The 21251-nt window shown below is 41.8% G+C and overlaps 1 protein-coding gene across 1 annotated transcript in view; it reads right to left on the bottom strand.

The window, feature by feature from the left end:
• The window catches only part of LOC118398762 (gamma-aminobutyric acid receptor subunit rho-2-like), a 30808-nt gene that overhangs the window by 6386 nt on the left and 3171 nt on the right, over positions 1-21251 (bottom strand). Inside the window, exon 3 of the mRNA XM_035794436.2 lies at positions 695-762. Within this exon, the coding sequence (XP_035650329.1) occupies positions 695-762 (68 nt within the window). The remainder of the gene's footprint in view (positions 1-694; positions 763-21251) is intronic.

The raw sequence follows: 21251 nt of genomic DNA, 5'->3' as shown, positions 1-21251 counted from the left end.
GTCATTACATAGAATGCCTGTATAACAGCAAATGTAGACACATTTAACAAATATAGACCACTGTAACATTGCATAATGATAACGGCATGGCTGATAAGTCTGACTGAACACACTTGTCCTCCATCATTCTTACATTATATCATTAAGGAAAGTCATTGTTTGAAAGCAATAATTTGCCCTGTCTATTTTCAAACAATTATATACAAATACTGAGATCTGAATGAAATGTAATCCTTGGTTATCCTCCCACACAGAGGCTTACAGAACATCAGGACTGCTGTTTGGACTCCAATTTGCAGCTTAGAAAACAAGTTCCATTTAATTATATTACTGTGGTGGAGCATGCGCATGGTCTTTCATTTGAACATAAAACATCATTTCTAGCACTGTGCTTCTATTATCCATTTTCATTATCCGTCTGTGAATAAGAGATTAATGAGCATGACAAATATAGTGGATTATAGCGTATCAGCTGCAAAACACCTGTTGGCAAATTGTGAATGACCCATTCATTTTCAGGGGTTCAATTTGTTGTAGGAGTGGCTAGCATCTCTACCCATTGCATCCAATAGTTGATTAATTTAAACATTATCACAATGACCACTTCAAATGTTCCACTGACCTGTGATAAATTGTTAACATTGACTTCATTGAAATGTTAAAATGTTCAATGTTTGTTTATCAATTCACTTACCATGTCCACTTCTGATATACTGTCCAAACTCTCCACCTGAACATCCACTCCCACGGGGACAGCAGGGCCTGCAAAACAACAGTGAGATTATTTATGTTCTGATTATATTCCTGATAATCAGTGTCCTCATATTCAGCAGATAAGGTTTCAGGTGAAAACACGAGTTGACATAAATGGTTTAAGGTGAGTTAGTGTGAAAGCGTATCACAGAGACATCAGATATCAAACATAAAAATGCAACTTTCTCTTGATATACACTTGAGTATACCAAACATTAGGAACCCCTTCCTAATATGGAGTTGCACCCCTCCCCCTTTGACCTCAGAACAGACACAATTTGTCAGGACATGGACTCTACAAGGTATTGAAAGAATTATACAGGGATGATGACCCATGTTGACTCCAATGTCTCCCACAGTTGTGTCAAGTTGGCTAGATGCCCTTTGGATGGTGGACCAATCTTGATGCACATGGGAAATTGTTGAGCGTGAAAAACCCAGCAGCATTGCAGTTCTTGACACCAACCGGTGCGCCTGGCTCCTACTACCATACCCTGTTCATAGACACTTAAGTATTTTGTGTTGCCCATTCACCCTCTGAATGGTACACATACACAATCCATGTCTCAATTGTCTCAAGTCTTAAAAATCCTTATTTAACCTGTCTCCTCCTCTTCATCTACACTGATTGAAGTTGATTTAAGAAGTGACATCAATAAGGGATCATAGCTTTCACCTGGATTCAACTCGTCAGTCTATGTTATGAAAAGAGCAGGTGTTCTTAATGTTTGTACACTCAGTGTATGGTATGCAGTGAAAATGCATGTGAACCCCTGCGCAGTTTTACATTACATTTTGTTGTGTTAGAGTCTGACATGTTCACACTTTCAATTGTAACCCTGGGAAGTAAGTTGTGTAGATCAGTAGAAGAATGTAAATACATTAAAAGTGTCAACATTTCAGACCACAAAATGTGGAAACTTTTTTACTGCATTGTATTAGTGTAGAAAAAAAAGCCTTTGTCTGAGTTTAGGTCTTAACTTGGAGCTCATGGGATTTCCATATCTTCTACATACAGTACTTCTTCCTCGTTATCGCTGGTATCCTTTTCCTTTGATCAGCACCACAATCTCAGCAAGACTCCAATTATTACTACATGATATTACAGCTACAGATAATCTACAGCTCATATCAAAAACCGTTTGAGGGCAAACCCACACACTCATACTTTCAAATATTCATTTGATTGCAGGGGATGAGTCATGAGTGATAGATTTGTGTTAGGTTTGTGGTTTTGCGAGTATATGGACTCAAAATGGTGCCAGAGGGGATGGCCGCCGTTTTCAGCACTCCTGACCAATTGTGCTATTTTGTGTGTTTTTATTGCGTTGTTTATTGCGTTGTGTAGCTGTCTATTTACCACCACAAACCGATGGTGGCATTAAGACCGCACTTAACAAGCTGTATAATGCCATAAGCAAACAAAAAAGTGCTCATCCAGAGGCGACGCTCCTAGTGGCCTGGGACTTTAATGCAGGAAAACTGGGGGGGGTAAAAATAGATCACTCCATACTCCATACACAGAGACGTGTACAAAGCTCTCCCTCACTCTACATTTGGCAAATCTGACCATAACTCTATCCTCCTGATTCCTGCTTACAAGCAAAAATCAATTTGCCCTCCATTTGGCAAATCTGACCATAACTCTATCCTCCTGATTCCTGCTTACAAGCAAAAAAGTACCAGTGATGCGCTCAATACGGAAGTGGTCCGATGAGGCGGATGCTAAGCTACAGGACTGTTTCGCTAGTACAGACTGGAATATGTTCCGGGATTCATCCGATGCCATTGAGGAGTATACCACCGGCTTCAATAATAAGTGACCACAGTGACTGTACGTACATATTCCAAACATAATCCATGGATTACAGGCAACAGCCGCACTGAGCAAAAGGCTAGAGCTTCCGCTTCAAGGAGCGGGACACTAATCCGGACACGCTATGTCGAAATCCCGCTACACCCTACGACGAACCATCAAACAGAAAACACGTCAATACAGAACTAAGACTGAGTCCTGCCACACCGGCTCTGACGCTCATCGGATATGGCATGGCTTGCAAACTATCACGGATGACAAAGGGAAACCCAGCTTCGAGCTGCCCAGTGACATGAGTTGACCAGGGGAGCTAAATGCCTTCTATGCTCGCTTTGAGGGAAGCAACACTGAACCATGCATGAGAACACCAGCTGTTCCGGACAACTGTGTGATCACACTCTTTGTAGCCAATGTGAGTAAGACCTTTAAATAGGGTAACATTCACAAGGCTGCAGTGCCAGATGGATTATCAGGACGTGTACTCGGATCATGCGCTGACCAGCATGCTCAACCTCTCCCTGACCCAGTCTCTAATACCTACATGTTTCAAGAAGACCACCATAGTCCCTGTGCCCAAGAACTCCAAATACCAACGTGAGAGTGCTGTTCATCGACTACATCTCAGTGTTCAACACCATATTGCCCTCTATAAAGCTGCACCATCGAGAGCATCACCGCTTGGTATGGTAACTGCTTAGCATCTATCTGACCGCAAGGTGTATGCGTACGGCCCAATAATCACTGGGGCCGAGCTCCCTGACATCCAGAACCTCTATACCAGGGGGTGTCAGAGGAAGGCCCTAGAAATTGTCAAAGACTCCAGCCACCCAAGTCATAGACTGTTTTGTCTGCTACCACACGACAAGCGGTACTGGAGCGCCAAGTCTGGAACCAAAAGGCTCCTTAACAGCTTCTACTCCCAAGCCATTGCACGGTTATTTACATTGACCCCCTAATTTTATTCTTATCTATTCCTATTTCCTATTCTCTTGCACAGGCTTGATGTACACTCACTAGACTCTAACACACACACACACACACACACACACACACACACACACACACACACACACACACACACACACACACACACACACACACACACACACACACACACACACACACACACACACACACACACACACACACACACACTTTCACATTCCTTCACACTCTTCACATAGCTACTCTCTGTTTATTAAAAGGAGTTGTCATATTACTCAATTATAAATAGTTATGCCCTGAGCCTTGTTATTGTTGTTTGAAACATTGTTTGACTTGTTTACACACTTTTGTATTCTCCACATGTGACAAATAACATTTGATTTACAATTTCCTGAGGACTGATTAAGAAGTTTATTGACAAATAACATTTGTAACTTTGGGATTCCTATTGTTCTCTATGCAATTATGCATAATACATACAGTTTTTGAATGAGGGGAACAGGTGTAGAGCATGGCGTTCAAATAATGTCTTGTAACAGCCAGGGTAGTGGGTTCGATTCCCAGGACCACCCATACGTTTCAGAATGTATGCACACATGACTGACTGTATTAGTACCTGAGGACTGATTAGAAACATTGTTTGACTTGTTTGGAAAAAGCGTCTGCATTTTGAATAAATGGCATATATTATATATTATTATTACTGAATCAAGCGTGCCAACTAAACTGACTTTTTTGGGATATAAAGAAAGACTTTATCGAACAAAACGACCATTTGATATGTAGCTGGGACACCTTGGGATTGCAAACATAGGAATATCTTCAAAGGTAAGTGATTTATTTTATGGCTATTTCTGACTTTTGTGACGCCACTGCTGGTTTGGAAAATGTTTTTAATGCTTTTGTACGCGGGGCGCTGTCCTCAGATAATCGCATGTTATGCTTTCGCCGTAAAGCCTTTTTGAAATCTGACAAAGCGGCTGGATTAACAAGAAGTTAAGATTTTAAATGATGTATAACACTTGTATTTTCATGAATGTTTAATATTACGATTTTTGTATTTTGAATTTCGCGCTCTGCAATTTCACCGGATGTTGTCGAGGTGGGGTGCTAGCAGCACGTCAACCACTCCACAAATGTATTGTTAACAAACTATAGTTTTGGCACGTCGGTTCGGACATTTACTTTGTGCATGACACAAGTAATTTTTCCAACAATTGTTTACAGACAGATTATTTCACTTAACTCATTGTATCATAATTCCAGTCGGTCAGAAGTTTACATACACTAAATTGACTGTGCCTTGAAACAGCTTGTAAAATTCCAGAAAATTACGTCATGGCTTTAGAAGCTTCTGATAGGCTAATTGACATAATTTGAGTCAATTGGAGGTGTACCTGTGGATGTATTTCAAGGCCTACCTTCAAACTCGGTGCCTCTTTGCTTGACATCATGGGAAATCAAAAGAAATCAGCCAAGACCTCAGTAGACCTCCACAAGTCTGGTTCATCCTTGGGAGCAATTCCCAAACACCTAAAGGTACCACGGTCATCTGTACAAACAATAGTACGCAAGTATAAACAGCATGGTACCACGCAGCCGTCATACCGCTCTGGAAGGAGATGCATTCTGTCTCCCAGAGATGAACGTACTTTGGTGTGAAAAGTGCAAATCAACCCCAGAACAGCAGCAAAGGACCTTGTGAAGATGCTGAAGGAAACAGGTACAAAAGTATCTATATCCACAGTAAAACGAGTCCTATATCGACAAAACCTGAAAGGCTGCTCAGCAAGGAAGAAACCACTGCTCCAAAACCGCCATAAAAAAGCCAGACTACGGTTTGCAACTGCACATGGGGACAAAGATCGTACTTTTTGTCCTCTGGTCTGATGAAACAAAAATAGATCTGTTTGGCCATAATGACCATTGTTATATTTGGAGGAAAAAGAGGGAGGGCTTGCAAGCCGAAGAACACCATCCCAACCATGAAGCATGGGGGTGGCAGCATCATGTTGTGGGGGTGCTTTGCTGCAGGAGGGACTGGTGCACTTCACAAAATAGATGGCTTCATGAGGGAGGAAAATTATGTGGATATATTGAAGCAACATCTCAAGACATCAGTCAGGAAGTTAAAGCTTTGTCATAAATTGGTCTTCCAAATGGACAATGACCCCAAGCATACTTCCAAAGTTGTGGCAAACGGCTTAAGGACAACAAAGTCAAGGTATTGGAGTGGCCATCACAATGCCCTGACCTCAATCCCATAGAAAATTTGTGGACAGAACTGAAAAAGCATGCGCGAGCAAGGAGGCCTACAAACCTGACTCAGTTACACCAGCAGGAGGAATGGGTCAAAATTCAACCAACTTATTGTGTGAAGCATGTGGAAGACTACCCAAAACGTTTGACCCAAGTTAAACAATTTAAAGGCAAATGCTACCAAATACTAATTGAGTGTATGTAAACTTCTGACCCACTAGGAATGTGATAAAAGAAATAAAAGCTGAAATAAATCATTTCACATTCACATTCTTAAAATAGTGGTGATCCTAACTGACCTAAGGCATGGCATTTCTACTAGGATTAAATGTCAGGAATTGTGAAAAACTGAGTTGAAATTTATTTGGCTAAGGTGTATGTAAAATTCCGACTTCAACTGTATGTTTGTTTTGCATTTTGGTAGTGTCCTCATCGCCTGCCATTGTCTAATCTGCCTGCGCTGCCGTAGTGCCAGCCTCTTATGTAATCGCTAGTAACTAAAGCCTCTTGTCACTCAGCCTCCCCTAGCCTGTTACCTGGAAGAGAGGATATTAATTCATCGCCCTGTGCCAGCTGGGTGCCCTGTCATTCCTCACTCACACCATATGCCATCTATCAGATCCTTAACTGGGCAGAGACCCAGGGACCCAGGCACCAGCTTCCCAGGCAGTAGCTCCCCCGGGACCACCTCCCCCCCAGGACCTGTGTGGATGATGCTGCTCGCCACACCTGCCAACTGCTGGGAGAACAGCCTGAACTCCCGCGGCCTCTTCCCCTGGATTAGACGGAACTAGCGGGGGATTGGGGTGGTTATTTAAGAAACATATCTTTAATTCATAGTGATTACATTGGCTCCCTCCATCTGGAGCCACAGGAGGGCATGGTTATGATGTGGAGGCTGTGGGAGATGTGGAGGCTGTGGCTGTGTTGAGGCTGTGGCTGAGGGAGATGTGGAGGCTGTGGTTGAGGGAGGTGTGGAGGCTATGGCTGAGGGAGGTGTGGAGGCTGTGGCTGAGGGAGGTGTGGAGGCTGTGGCTGAGGGAGATGTGGAGGCTGTGGCTGTGGGAGGTGTGGAGGCTGTGGCTGTGGGAGATGTGGAGGCTGAGGCTGTGGGAGGTGTGGAGGCTGTGGCTGTGGGAGGTGTGGAGGTTGTGTCTGTGTCTCTTCTTAGAAGACCACTCCTGAGAACAATCATTATGGGTCATTATAGGCTCCTGTCCAGAGAATGGAGAACTATGTGTTTGACCTTTTCACTGTGCGTTTAACCTCAAGTTGACTCCGTATCAGTTTTCCTGTTCCACTAGAAAATAGTTGTTTGTTAAAGCTCACGTATAAGATATTCTGATGAGATCACAGCAAAGCCCTGTGTGACTGACTTATATTGTTCTCTTCAGTCTCTTCATAGTGTGGGATGTAAGTAGGGTTGCAAAATTTCAGTAACTTTCCCAGAATTCCCTGGTTTTCTATGAATCCCGTTTGGAAGATTCCCAGAATCAGGAGTGAATAATCAGGGATCCAGATAACCTGGACATTTTGGGAAAGTTACCAGAATTTTGTAACCCTAGACTATGATCCTAGTTACTATGATCCGGTAAACAGTTGTCAATGGGGGACACAACTCCAGACACTATGGCCTGTGCTGATGAATTCAGTCATCAAGAGTGTCTCTGTTGTGGAAGATGACAGAGGAAGCAATTCCCCAGTCAGTTGACTGCTACAAAGACTTCAAAGATAACACTGAAATTACGAAAATACTACTACTACAAAAAAAAAAATGAATACATACACAACACCTCATGGCTGTTCCTAGGCCGTCTTTGAAAATAAGAATTTGTTCTTAACTGACTTGCCTAGTTAAATACAGATAAAATAAAATAACAAACAGGTTGATCAGCATAATTTAGTCAGTTTTCTCATACACACGAGTCAAGACAACCGCTAGCTATCCGGATCTCTGTACAGAACAATGAGTAAGTATGGTTACATGCACACAGTATATATGCCATTTAGCAGACGCTTTTATCCAAAGCGACTTACAGTCATGTGTGCATACATTCTACGTATGGGTGGTCCCGGGAATCGAACCCACTACCCTGGCGTTACAAGCGCCATGCTCTACCAACTGAGCTACAGAAGGACCACAGTCGCAGTAATGCGATTATTGTTGTGGACTGTCAGATTCATTTAATAGTTTGATTAAAACATTTACATGCTTTGCAAGAAGAATGAATTCCTTAATAATCCTGTTTACATGGACACATCTGAGATCGGGTTACCTGATGGCACTCTGATAAATGCAGAAAATCACCAATCAAAATAAACGCTCTACCACACCGACCATGTTATTTCTGTGAAGCATATTTGATTCTGAGTTGGGACATATAAAGTTTTTATATGAAAACTACTTCTAGGATGCATACATTCAGTTCTTCTGAACTCACTTCAATCGAGCTAAAGAGGGAGGCTCACTTGGCTGGTGCTAGCAAATGCGCAGATCAAATAGAACGAAAGGTTATGGTGTTTACGTGTCCTAATAATTTAAATGATATTTCAGGAAACCAGGTGTTTAAACGTTGTATTCTTACTTCGATTTTGACCTCACGCCGATTAAGATAAGCAGAGTAAGGTGTTTACGTGACTATTGCATAATCTGCCTACTGCCATAATCAGTTTAATATTGAATTATTACTGTGCATGTAAACGTACTCAATTATGTAATGTTGCTGTAAAATACCAGCAGATCAGGAAAGATCACAAAATCTGTAAGTCCCCTAGGCCTAGAGCATAATAAAAAAATCCCCATAAAAATCTGTCCATTTAAACTAGAGATCTCAATCCACTGCATCCGCTGATGTCGGCCTTCCGCATCTGTGGTGGAAGGTGGCAGTGCTCCAGCGGTGTTTGTCAGGCCAGGAGACATCCTGAAAATCAGTCTTCTCACAAAAACGTCTGTAGCGTCCAAACTGTTTGGGCTACACACTATCGGAAGGTGAGACTCCCACGAACACATGCATATTGGTTGTTTTGCTCTAGGATGCCCACAGGCCTCACAAGACTCGTCTGAAGGTAGTCCGGGACCAAGTTAAAAAAATATATGGAAGTATACGCTGAGTATACCAAACATGGGGAAGACTTTACTAATATTGACTTACACCTATGGCTGTTACGGTGACCGTATTACTGCCACAATGGTGGTCACAAGTCATTAGGGCAGTCAAATTCCAAGTGACTGTTTAGTCACGGTAATTAGGCTTCTCCAAGCGCCGATGCTGCTCATGGTCATTTGTAGCCTACCAAACTTGCTAACTGCCTGGCACTCTATTGTTCCTCGAATCACTCTGACATCAATGCAAATGTAATCGAAAATCTAATCAAACACTTCATGAGAGCCCATGAGGTCATGTTGCTCATGTACGAAATTGCTCGATTAAACAGAGTGATGGCCTCTATTAAAAAGAGGAGGATCCCATCAGCTTTCTATAGGCTATGACTACTATATTTATTTTTCCTAATATTAAGCACATTGCTTCTCTTTACAGCAGGAGTATAGCCTACCTGGCTGGCAAGAAAATTAGCCACGGGAAAAGTGTCCTCCATTCGATATTTAAGTGTATAGATGAACTGTATTTTATTCCGCTGCCCCTGTTTCGAGACTGCTGCATGACAATGGTCCATTCTATATCAAAACAAATTTCCCACATATATTATTTAGTATATGTAAAGACAATTTGAAATCAAGAGTAGTCTGATGGGTGACAATATTAGCCTATCACTTGTGAATGCTGCTTCCATTTATTGAGGCTGTATTCTGTAAAGTAGATGCTGGGAGTCAGGAAGCAAGTTCAAGTGGTGAGTTTAATAATACGATAAACATGGAACAATACAAGAAACAATAGTAGCGTACAGACCTGAAATAACATCAATACTGTCTGGGGAATAAACCTAAGTGAGTGCTAGATATAGGGAGGTAATGAGTAAGGAAATAGAGTCCAGGTGTGTGTCATCATGAGGAGCAGGTGCACGTAATGATGGTTTCCAGGACCGGTGATTTAGTAAACCGGCGATGTCGAATGCCAGAGAGGGGGAGCAGGAATAGACGTGGCAAATATAAAATATATTTTGATTTGTTTCACACTTTTCTGGTTACTACATGGTTCCATATATGTTATTACATAGTTTTGATGTCTTAACTATTATTCTACAATGTAGAAAATAGTAACAATAAAGAAAAACCCTTGAATGAGTAGGTGTGTCTAAACTTTTGACTGGTACTGTATATGGAAGTCGTTTCTTTGCCAAACAAAATGGGTATTTGTTTTTTGACTGTTTTTCCATGTGTGAATGTGTCATTCAATGTGTTTTCTATGGGCTAATGGGACCCCCGAACGGGGTCTAAAATTCTAATTAAAATAGCACTTTGCAATTTTGTCATGTAAAAACTGCTGCACTGTCATTTTCCAGGCCAAACGTCAGATTCTGCAATTTACCGGTCTAATATCAACTTGCTTGCGCTCAGATGGGTGGGGTGGAAATATTTGAGGTGTGTCCTTAACATGATCCAAAGTGCTAATTTCAGGCAGTGCTAATAAGGATATTTAAGACCAACAAAAATCTGGATTTAGCGGTAATGGTTATGGTTATGGCATGCATTTTGACAGCGGAAACGCAGCCTATCCACCTATGATGCACACTGCCCATATGTAGATGAAACAAGAGTAGACTAACATGCTTTTGGTGCCTGTATACTTCGTATTTAGAAACCTAAAAAAACAATGTTTTTTACCATTTTTTAAAAATTTGATTAAAAACCAAGCATAGCTTCCTCTCAATGAAGGCTTTTTGTCGTGCCCAATGCAATTGCAAAGTAGTCAAGACTGTCGATAAAGGGTTTGGCTCTTGAGACCGCTTGGATATAAATCTTAATCACCAAAGCTTTATTAAAATATTAAGTTTAAGAGGAGTAAAACAGTGAGCTGACATTCCCTTTTTATCTGTGCATTGTAGGCAGGCCCACATTATTTTAGCCATTAAGGTCCCATTTTGGACATAAAGAAAACACTTGCTTGTTTTTCGTAGAATTTTATTTCAACCAAACGTATTAGAATGTTTTATGGTGACAATGTCCGTGGCGCGCTTGCAATGCAACTTCTGGAGATGTGTGAATGCGATCTGATCTCTGTAAAATAGTTCTGATTATGTTCATAAAACATAGGCCTATTTGGGAGCAGTATAGCAGTGTGAGTGGACATTCTCCCTTCCGTTTTAGAATTTGTTTGTTTCGTTTTAGAATTTGATTTGAATTATTCGCTCTCTTTTTAGTGAATTTAATCTTGCTTATTGACAACATTTGGCATGTCCATGCTCAGCCATAATGCAGTTTACAGTCGGCCTGGTCCTATATCAGTGGGAATTCTATGTACGGTGCATTCGGAAAGTAATCAGACCCCTTGACTTTTTCCACATTTTGTTACATTACAGCCTTATTCTAAAATGGATTAAATTGTTCTACAATCTACACACAATACTCCATAATGACAAAGCAAAAACAGGTTTTTAGAAATTTTAGCAAATGTATTTAAAAAAACTACTGAAATATCCAGTGGCGACCCGTCATTCCCCACCTGTTTTGAGCTTACCTGTTTTGCATGTTATTTTGGCATTAATAAGTGTCACATATCAGTTTGCAAACAATGTAAAAAATAAATCAAATCACTAAGGTAATAAAGCTGCATACAAACATGGTCTCTTTTTGTCTTTCTTGATTAAGGCAGCTCCAAAATGCAGGTGTTTCAGCCTAGGTCAGTGCTTTCTGTGGTGGTGGGGCAGCTTGCGGAAAATACTGAGCGTAGGTGTTGGTAATGTTCTCTAGTTGCGCCATGATTAGCTTAGTGTTCTGTCACTCGTCGGGACAGTACGTCACCGCCAAGTCTAAGGGTAGACCTTGAAAATTCAAGCCCATTGGGTGCTGCCATAGAGTTACGTTAGAAGTTTCCCATCCATGGCTCAAGGTCATTGGCCACAGATAAAAGTATGTCAAATCACGTTGTATCTACAGTAGCTTCGATTGGACTGATTGGACTGTCAACATCATACTTTCAAAATCTTAGCTAGCAGTCATCATCATGAATCAAGTCGACAATCTACTGGCAAATACTTTTTAATCCTTGTCATATGAAGAGAAATAATAAAGAGAAAATGTAGATAAAACGTATCGGTGCTCATCGGCCATTGGACATGAACATTACACAACAAGCTGGAAATCGCAAATTCAACAATGAGTGGTTTGGAAGGAATCAGTGACAGTGGCTAACTGCAAGCACTGCAAAGCAATCACTAGCCTGCTATTCAGTGGAGTGGCTGTGTGGTCCTAAATCTGGGATTATAATTTTAAACTTGGAAAAGAGACAAACATTCAACATTGGCCATGCTGTCAATGAAGCAAGATTTGTGCCATGCTCAAAACAACTGTTAACTTGACTTCAGTGAGTTCAATACAACTAGGAATTCCAGAACGGTCATCTAATTAGGAATTGTAAGTCGGGAACTCGGGCCTCTTTCTAGAGCTACGACTTGAAGATCAATGACATCATCATGATTCGATCTTGTTTTTTTCCAGAGTTCCCAGTTGTCTTGAAGCACCATAAAGCCAGAGAATGCCAGACTGCTGGCAAAATTTGCCCACGAAGGACCACTGTGCCACCTTCCTGTTCAAGTGAGCAGAGCACATCAAGGTGAGTCCAAAAATGTATTGTATGTTGCTGCATAAATTATGTAATATGCCAGGAAGATATGTATACTGTAGCTAAGAAAGTAATACTAAGTGTATGTTGTGTAGTAAGCTGTTAGTAGCCCATGTGCCTCACCCTAATAATTTGGTCTATTTAGCCCTCTTAATTTCGCCTACTGTTCTGACCTGGTGGTGCACATGTAGCCTATAACCTATTTTAGAGAAATGTAATGTCAACTTTTGTAAGAGCTTTCATTGCTTGCTTATATGCCCTGTTTATTTATCCTACGGTTCTGACTTGGTGTACAGGGAGAACACTGTAAGGACAGCCCATGTTATGAATTCTATCGCTGTACATAAAAAAGTTCTAAACAAATAGTTATACTGACTACGTCCATCCGAGGTCGCTCATTAATGTCTTAATCGAAATTACAGATTGCCTCTTAACAGCTTGTCGTGCCCTTATGCCACAGTTTGCACATATCGATTGTCATTAGAAACAGCATTTGTTTAAGCAAGTCAGCCATATCAGCTATGTTTTTTAAAAAGGCAGTAAATGAGGCTGAATGAACTGTTTCGCTGCTAGACGCCAGACAAGGCTCCGCTGATAGCCAGGTGTAGCAGTGATAAGATGTTGGGACTGCTGTTGTGACAGCTTTATGTAGACCCTAACAGTTTGTGGGCACCGTTTGTCACCGTTATAGTGCAATTCATGTATTGTTTAATGTTGTGTTGTGTAGTGGCTTTGCTGGCGTGCATCCTACTTTATTTTATTTTTTTCCCATCACCAAGATTTACATGCTAAAATCAACACTGGAAATATCACATTTACGTAAGCATTCAGACCCTTCATGCAATACTTTCTTGAAGCACCTTTGGCAGCGATTACAGTTTCATGTCTTCTTGGGTATGACGCTACAAGCTTGGCACATGTGTATTTGGGGAGTTTCTCCAATTCTTCTCTGCAGATCCTCTCGAGCTGTCAGGTTGGATGGGGAGCGTCGCTGCACAGCTATTTTCAGGTCTCTCCAGAGGTGTTTGATCAGGTTTAAGTCCGGGCTCTGGCTGGGCCACTGAAGGACATTCAGATGTATACACCATTCTATATACATCTGGCCCTTCTTTGGACACTGTGCTAACAAACCTCCAAACAAGCTTCAACACCATCCAACACTCCTTCCGTGGCCTCCAACTGCTTTCAAATGCTAGTAAAACTAAGTGCATGCTCTTCAACCGATTGCTGCCCGCACCCTCCCGCCCGACTAGCATCACTACTCTGGACGGTTCTGACCTAGAATATGTGGACAACTACTAATACCTAGGTGTCTGGTTAGACTGTAAACTATCCTTCCAGACTCAAATTAAGCATCTCCAATCCAAAATTAAATCTAGAATCGGCTTCCTATTTCGCAACAAAGCCTCCTTCACTCATGCTGCCAAACATACCCTCGCAGCCTCCCGGGTGGCGCAGCGGTCTAAGGCACTGCAGTGCTAGCTGTGCCACCAGAGACTGAGACTCAGCTCTGTCGCAGCTGGCCACAATCGGGAGACCCATGGGGCGGCGCCACAATTGGCCTAGCATCGTCCGGGTTAGGAAGGGTTTGGCCGGAAGGGATATCCTTGTATCATCGCGCACTAGCGACTCCTGTGGCGGGCTGAGCGCAGTGCACGCTGACCAGGTCGCTAGGTGTACAGTGTTTCCTCCGACACATTGGTGCGGCTGGCTTCCAAGTTGGATGCGCGCTGTGTTAAAATGCAGTGCGGCTTGTTTGGTTTGTGTTTCGGAGGACACATGGCTCTCGACCTTCACCTCTCCCGAGTTCGTACGGGAGTTGTAGTGATGAGACAAGGCAGTAACTACTAACAATTGGATACCACGAAATTGGGGATAAAAGGGGGTACCATTTTTTGTTAAAAAACATACCCTCGTAAAACTGATGATCCTACCAGTCCTTGACTTCGGCGATGTCATTTACAAAATAGCCCCAAACACTCTACCCAGCAAACTGGATGTAGTCTATCACAGTGCCATCCATTTTGTCACCAAAGCTCCATATACTACACACCACTGCGACCTGTATGCTCTCGTTGGCTAGCCCTCTACTACATATCCGTCGCCAAACCCACTGGCTCCAGGCCATATATAAGTCTTTGCTAGGTAAATTCCCGCCTTATCTCAGCTCACTGGTCACCATAGCAACATGCACCCATAGCACGCGCTCCAGCAAGAATATTGCACTGGTCATCCTCAAAGCCAACACTTCCTTTGGCCGCCTTTCCTTCCAGTTCTCTGCTGCCAATGACTGGAACGAATTGCAAAAATCACTGAAGCTGGAGTCTTATATCTCCCTCTCAAACTTTAAGCATAAGCTGCCAGAGCAGCTTACCGAACACTGTACCTGTACACAGCCAATCTGTAAATAGCACACCCAACTACCTCATCCCCATATTATTACTTACCCTCTTGCTCTTTTGCACCCCAGTATCTCTACTTGCACATCATCATCTGCACATCTATCACTCCAATATTAAATCAAATCAAAGTTTACTTGTCACGTGCTCCGAATACAACAGGTGTACAACCTTAAAGTGAAATGCTTACTTACAGGGTCTAACCAATAGTGCAAGGGTGAGGAGAATAGACTAGAAGCAGCTGCGTTGGGAAGGCCCATACCAGGTTCTGTCAAACCACTGACTTTTCAGTGAGAAACGCTGAGAGAGTCACTTGGGTCCACGTTACCCACTGCCAGAAGGTATGTACCCATATAAGCACTGCTGATCACACACAGAGTTAGGAGAAGAACCGAGTACCAACAGGGTCCGGGGGTTACCTCCTTAAACGAAGATTCCCTATCCCGACCGTTCATCACTGTGGGTGATCCTAGAAGTGTGAGTATGGGGTGGTACCAAGCAGACCGACTAAGGGCAGCAAAGGGTTGGCGGTTTTTGGGAAGAGTAGGGGCTCTGAGCTGCATCATAGTCTTGGTAACTGGTCTGATACATCCAGATCCACCACCTACCGGTACTATTTATATGACGCAATTGTCCTGGATAAGAAGTCAAAGATAAACTATATAATACACTGATGAGTGACTTACATAATAAGGAGTCAAAGAAGATCAAGATGTAGGATTTAAGGTAAACATTAAACATTTCCCTAGGAAAGAAAACAACTTTACAGGGATTGGGTTGGCCAGATTGAAGTACTCGGCCAACCCACCTCGGTTCACTTTAACTCCTGATGAGTACCAGGGTTATAGACACAAGAATGGCACTGAGAACTTAGATGATTTTAATGGCTGAAAGGTAATCGTTAATGTGACTGACTTAGGTTTGGAAGTACAGGAGACAATTCTTAACCTCACAGAACCTATAACTGATGTAGGATGGGCTCGTACCAGCAAAGGACGCATACGACAGAAACTACCAGAAGGGGTGGTAAGGCACTTGCGCCCCAGGGTTATTGGTCCAACCAGTTCGCGTTAGTCATCAGAGGCCAGTTATAGGAGGCCAAAGTAGCACAGGAGGAGTTTTGACCAGCTTTGAGTAGCTTTGTCTAGATGGATGCCATTGGCATCCTCAGGGAAGTTACAGATTAATACAAAGCTATGAATCAAATAGGTGAAGACTTTACCACTACGTTCTTTTGGTGGTTGACAATAAATAAAAATGTTGATTGGATTAATGACATCTATTGTAATCAACAGGGATTCGTGAATGATACTGGGGATGCAGTAAAGGGGTTCTCTGACCAATTATCCGCCACCTCCCTCATGACCTGGTAAAATAGACTGACTCTCGATATGTTAATTGGCAGAAAAGGGCGAGGTATGTAGAATGATTGGGGTTAATTGCTGTATGTTTATTTTTTAATAACACAGCTCCAGAAGGATCAGTGACCAAGGCGCTGGCTGGTTTAACCACATTAGCTCATGAATTAGCAGAGAACTCTGGGGTGGATAATGCTCAAACAAATTGGTTTGATAGTGTGTTTGGGAAATGGAAAAATGTCATAATCACTGTGTTGTGGGCAACTTTCACCTGTATGAGTGTTTTGGTTCTGTGTGGATGTTGTTTGATTCCGCGTATGAGAGGTCTGATTACCAGGACTCTGGTGAGGTCAATAACGCAACAGATGGTGAGGTATGGACTGATTCCGAGCTCCGGCCAGTGGGATGGCGAATACAGGCCTCTAGGCCTAGGAAATGGCTCCATTTCTTTTAACTACTAGGAGCTAATGTTGGATGAGACTATTTTTTATCTTTAAGACCTTTAAGATCTTTAAGTTTTTTAAATGAAGATTGTAATAAAAATCCTAACAGGAAGTGTTAGGATACCTAATGTAGGCCTATAACAGTCATTGATGGATAGGAATGAAAATACATATATTGGTTTTGTGAGGTTGATTTTGAGTGACATTGATAATATTAATAAAAATAGATGTGTACGTTTTTGTAATTAATGTTTAGGCAATAATTAACAGTATTCCACCCTGTCACTGTATAACATATGGAAATGTGTTTGAATCATAGCAGACAAGGAACTGTGGCAGACAACTTATGACCACTATGAATCTGATAACAGGGAAGGAGGTCTCCCACCCAGAGAGGGGAGAAACCGTGGGGCTTGCAATAGGTTGTGTAACATATGGCAGGATATGATAAGCAATGTATTGGTCTGGATTATTCTTGTATACAATTGATGTATTAGTGTGTATTATTTAGTCATTAAGGGTGGATTGTTAATGGGATTTATCTGTTAATTGAATGATTAGAATATTCCACCCTGAAACCATATAATTGTATGGAATTGATTAGAATGTATAAAATTATAATCAATAAATGTGTAGTTCTAGTCAGAATTAGGGTAAAACAATATAGCTAATGTTTATGTCTTTATAGTGTCTTAAAAACAGACTGTCTGAGCAGAATTCGGTGCTGACCTTGGCTAGGGGCCACTGAGAGATTTGGGAAAGGACAGGGAGTGATTCTCACGGTCCCTAATCTTTGTCGGCTGGGTAGCAGGACAGTGTGTGCATACCTACTGTTTGTGTGCAAATGTATGTGCATATGAATTCTGTTTGTGTGCAAGAGTATGTGCGTAAGGAGCCAGTATAAAATGACTGGTTTTGTACAACTAACCAGCGCTCTCGTAAATAAACTTTCTGACTATCGTAGTTGGGCCTCCGTCTGATTCATTTCAACCAGTTTCTTACAAATTCTGGGTTTCAGGCTGAGTAGTCAATTGAATTGGGTTTATGAACATTGAGAACATAATTCTCATAACAGTTATTGACTGTACGTTTGTTTATGTGTAACTCTGTGTTGTTGTTTTTGTCGCACTGCTTTGCTTTATCTTGGCCAGGTCGCAGCTGTAAATGAGAACTTGTTCTCAACTGGCCTACCTGGTTAAGTAAAGGTGAGAAAAAAAACTTTTCCCGAAGCCACTCCTATGTTGTCTTGGCTGTGTGCTTAGGGTCATTGACCTGTTGGATGGTGAACCTTCGTCCCCAGTCTGAGGTCCTGAACACTCTGGAGCAGGCTTTCATCAAGGATCTCTCTGTACTCACGTCTGTTAATCTTTTCCTCAAACCTGACTAGTCTCACAGTCCCTGCCGCTGAAAGAAATCCCCAAAGCATGATTCTGACACCACCATGCTTCACCGTAGGGATGGGCCACGTTTCCTCCAGACGTGACGCTTGGCATTCAGGCCAAAGAGTTCAATCTTGGTTACATCAGACCATAGAATCTTGTTTCTCGTAGTCTGAGTCCTTTCGGTGCCTTTTGGCAAACTCCAAGCGGGCTGTCATGTGCATTTTACTGAACTCTGGAGCTCTGTCAGAGTGATCATCGGGTTCTTGGTCACCTCCTGACCAAGGCCTTTCTCCCCTGATTGCTCAGCCTGCTCTAGAAAGAGTCTTGGTGGTTCCAAACTTCTTCCATTTAAGAATGATGGAGGCCACTGTGTTCTTGGGGACCTTCAATGCTGCAGAAATGTTTTGGTACCCTTCGCCAGATCTGCGCCTCAACACAATACCGTCTCGGAGCTCTACGGACAATAACTCTACCTACATGTACATATTGCCTCAATACCGGTGCCCCCTGACATTGACTCTGTACTGGTACCCCCTGTATATAGCCCAGCGATTTGTTATTTACTGCTGCTGTTTAATTATTTGTTATTTTTATGTCTTACTTTTTTGTTGTATTTTCTTAAAACTGCGTTGTTGGCTTGTAAGTAAGCATTTCATGGTAAGACCTACTACACCTGTTGTATTCGGCGCATGTGACAAATACAATTTGATTTGAATTCCTTCGACCTCATGGCTTGGTTTTTGCTCTGACATGCACTGCCAACTGTGGGACCTTATATAGACAGGTGTGTGCCTTTCCAAATCATGTCAATTTAATTTACCACAGGTGGACTCCAAGTTGTAGAAACATGTCAAGGATGATCAAAGGAAACAGGATACACCTGACCTCAATTTAGAGTCTCATAGCAAAGGGTCTGAATACTTATGTAAATAAAGTATCTGTTTTTTATTTGTAATACATTTGCAAAAAATAAAAAATAAACTATTTTCGCTTTGTCATTATGGGGTATTGTGTGTAGATTGTTTTGCAATCTATATATTTAATACATTTTTCTATAAAGCTCTAACTTAACAAAATGTGGAAAAAGTCAAGGGGTCAGAATACTTTCCGAAGGCCCTGTATTTCAAGCTACAAGTATCACAGATCAGATCACAGGAGGTTGATGGCACCTTATTTGGGGAGAGCGTCCTTGTGGTAAGGACTGGAGCGGAATTTGTGGAATGGTATCAAATGCATTATACATGGCTTCCAGGTGTTTGATGCCATTCCATTTTATCAGTTCCAGTTATTATTATGAGCTGTTCTCCCCTCAGCAGCCTCCACTGGATTAGATGTCTGATTTAAATAGATAGAAATTCAAGTGTTGCATGTGGCGGTCATATAATGTCTAGAAGAGACATATACAGTATGCTGAATGAAAAATAGCCCATATCTATTTCACCTAATAACACTGGAGTGCTCCCCTTTGCATGGATTAGCAACTCTAAATCTACTATTGGTTATCACTGGCCAGATCACTAACCTAAGCCCATGCATTAGACACTGCTGCTCACTCCTGAAAGAAATCCGATTGATGGGATGGCTTTGGCGGATGTTCTTCGAAATCATAGGAATGAAATGGGGGGGATGCAAAAACCATAATGCAAATTTGATTAATCTGTGTAATGCAAATGTGATTAAGCCATGAAAGGTCTATATACTTCTCAGGTGGGTTTTATACCCGGTGGAAGATTATTATTATTTTTATTTTTTAAATACTTCCGTTTATAGGTGAAAACAGCTAAGTGGAACTTGATGTACTGTATGATATGATATTCACTACAACAGAAAAATCTTTGTCTCAATATCCTAACATTGTTTAGATGGTGGATTCTAAACCAGAAACCAACCAGAAACTTCCAACGATCTGCAAAATTGAATATTCCTGGTGATTTTATGCAGACAACTTGCATGGATATAAAAGTTAATCTTCTTTTGTCTGCTATTTATAAAAGTTGAAATGGTTATTGAGCAGCAGGGTGCTTCCCTACAGTCTTAACCTGAAACACATGGGAACAGCTCTAACCTTTATGCTGGGGATATTTGAAGGCTTATCCCCATAAAGGCCTTCCCACCTGCAGAGCACTGTATGCATAATGTAAAATCTCACACACTCATTGTCTCAGAAAAAACATCCACAGAAACGACATTTGCACAGTCCTAATTCTAACCAAACAATTAACTTTTCTCTCTGTGAAAATGCCTGTTCTTTGTGATAACAATGTCACACAAAGCTGTTTATTATGAGCAATGGGACAATGCAGTTGCTCCTTCACAGTGGGATTTCTCCACCCCAATGTGGAGAGAAACCCCCTGCTGGCATGTCACAGCGTCACACAGTCAGATAACATTCCTCCAACGAGTGGGAAGCAGTAGTGTAAGAGGCTTTCATTAGCAACACTGTACGGCCGCTTCCTTTTGAAGCTAGGGAAGAAAACACAGCTACCACTACACATCACCCACCCAAATTAATAGCGTTTTTACAGACGGTGCTTACACGAGATGCTTACACGAGTCAGCTTTTCAAAATGTTTGTATGAGACAGACTTTTAGAATCTCCCAAAGCGCTCTCTTCCAGGACACAAGGCTGTGTGTCCCACTCACAGATAGATTTTTTTTTAATTATGTAGGACCCGGAAATATTTGAATTTGAAACACGCCATATTGCTGAATGGGGCTGAATGGCACCAAACAAAATCGCTAAAGATCATGGTGAAAGCAATACCTTTTTTTTAAACTAACCTACTGTTCTATCTGTGGTGAAAATGGCTGTAACTAGCATCGGATCATATTCGATGTAGCCAATTTCATCCTGCCTGAAAGAGTCAACCAGAGTCTCCTCGTAGCCTGCCGGCCCGTGATTGGTCTGTGTCAGCACGTGGTCCGGTGTGAGGATAAATGTAATAGTCAGAATGGGTCACTATTTAATTAAATATCTCGATTCATAGAAAACTTGAAAAATAATTCACAGTGGGGATCGAACTTGATCATAATGACCCAATTATCAATCCCAAAACAGGAGACTACATTATTTTGGTTTGGCCGTTCTGGCTATTGCAATTTAAATAGGCTTTCTAGGGCAGACCAGGGCTTTTGGCACAGCTAGGTTGCTACGCA

This window comes from Oncorhynchus keta, chromosome 19, assembly GCF_023373465.1.
Source record: "Oncorhynchus keta strain PuntledgeMale-10-30-2019 chromosome 19, Oket_V2, whole genome shotgun sequence".
Classification (NCBI taxonomy): domain Eukaryota; kingdom Metazoa; phylum Chordata; class Actinopteri; order Salmoniformes; family Salmonidae; genus Oncorhynchus; species Oncorhynchus keta.
Note: the sequence above shows the minus strand (reverse complement) of the source record. Positions and strands in the feature narration are given on the sequence as shown.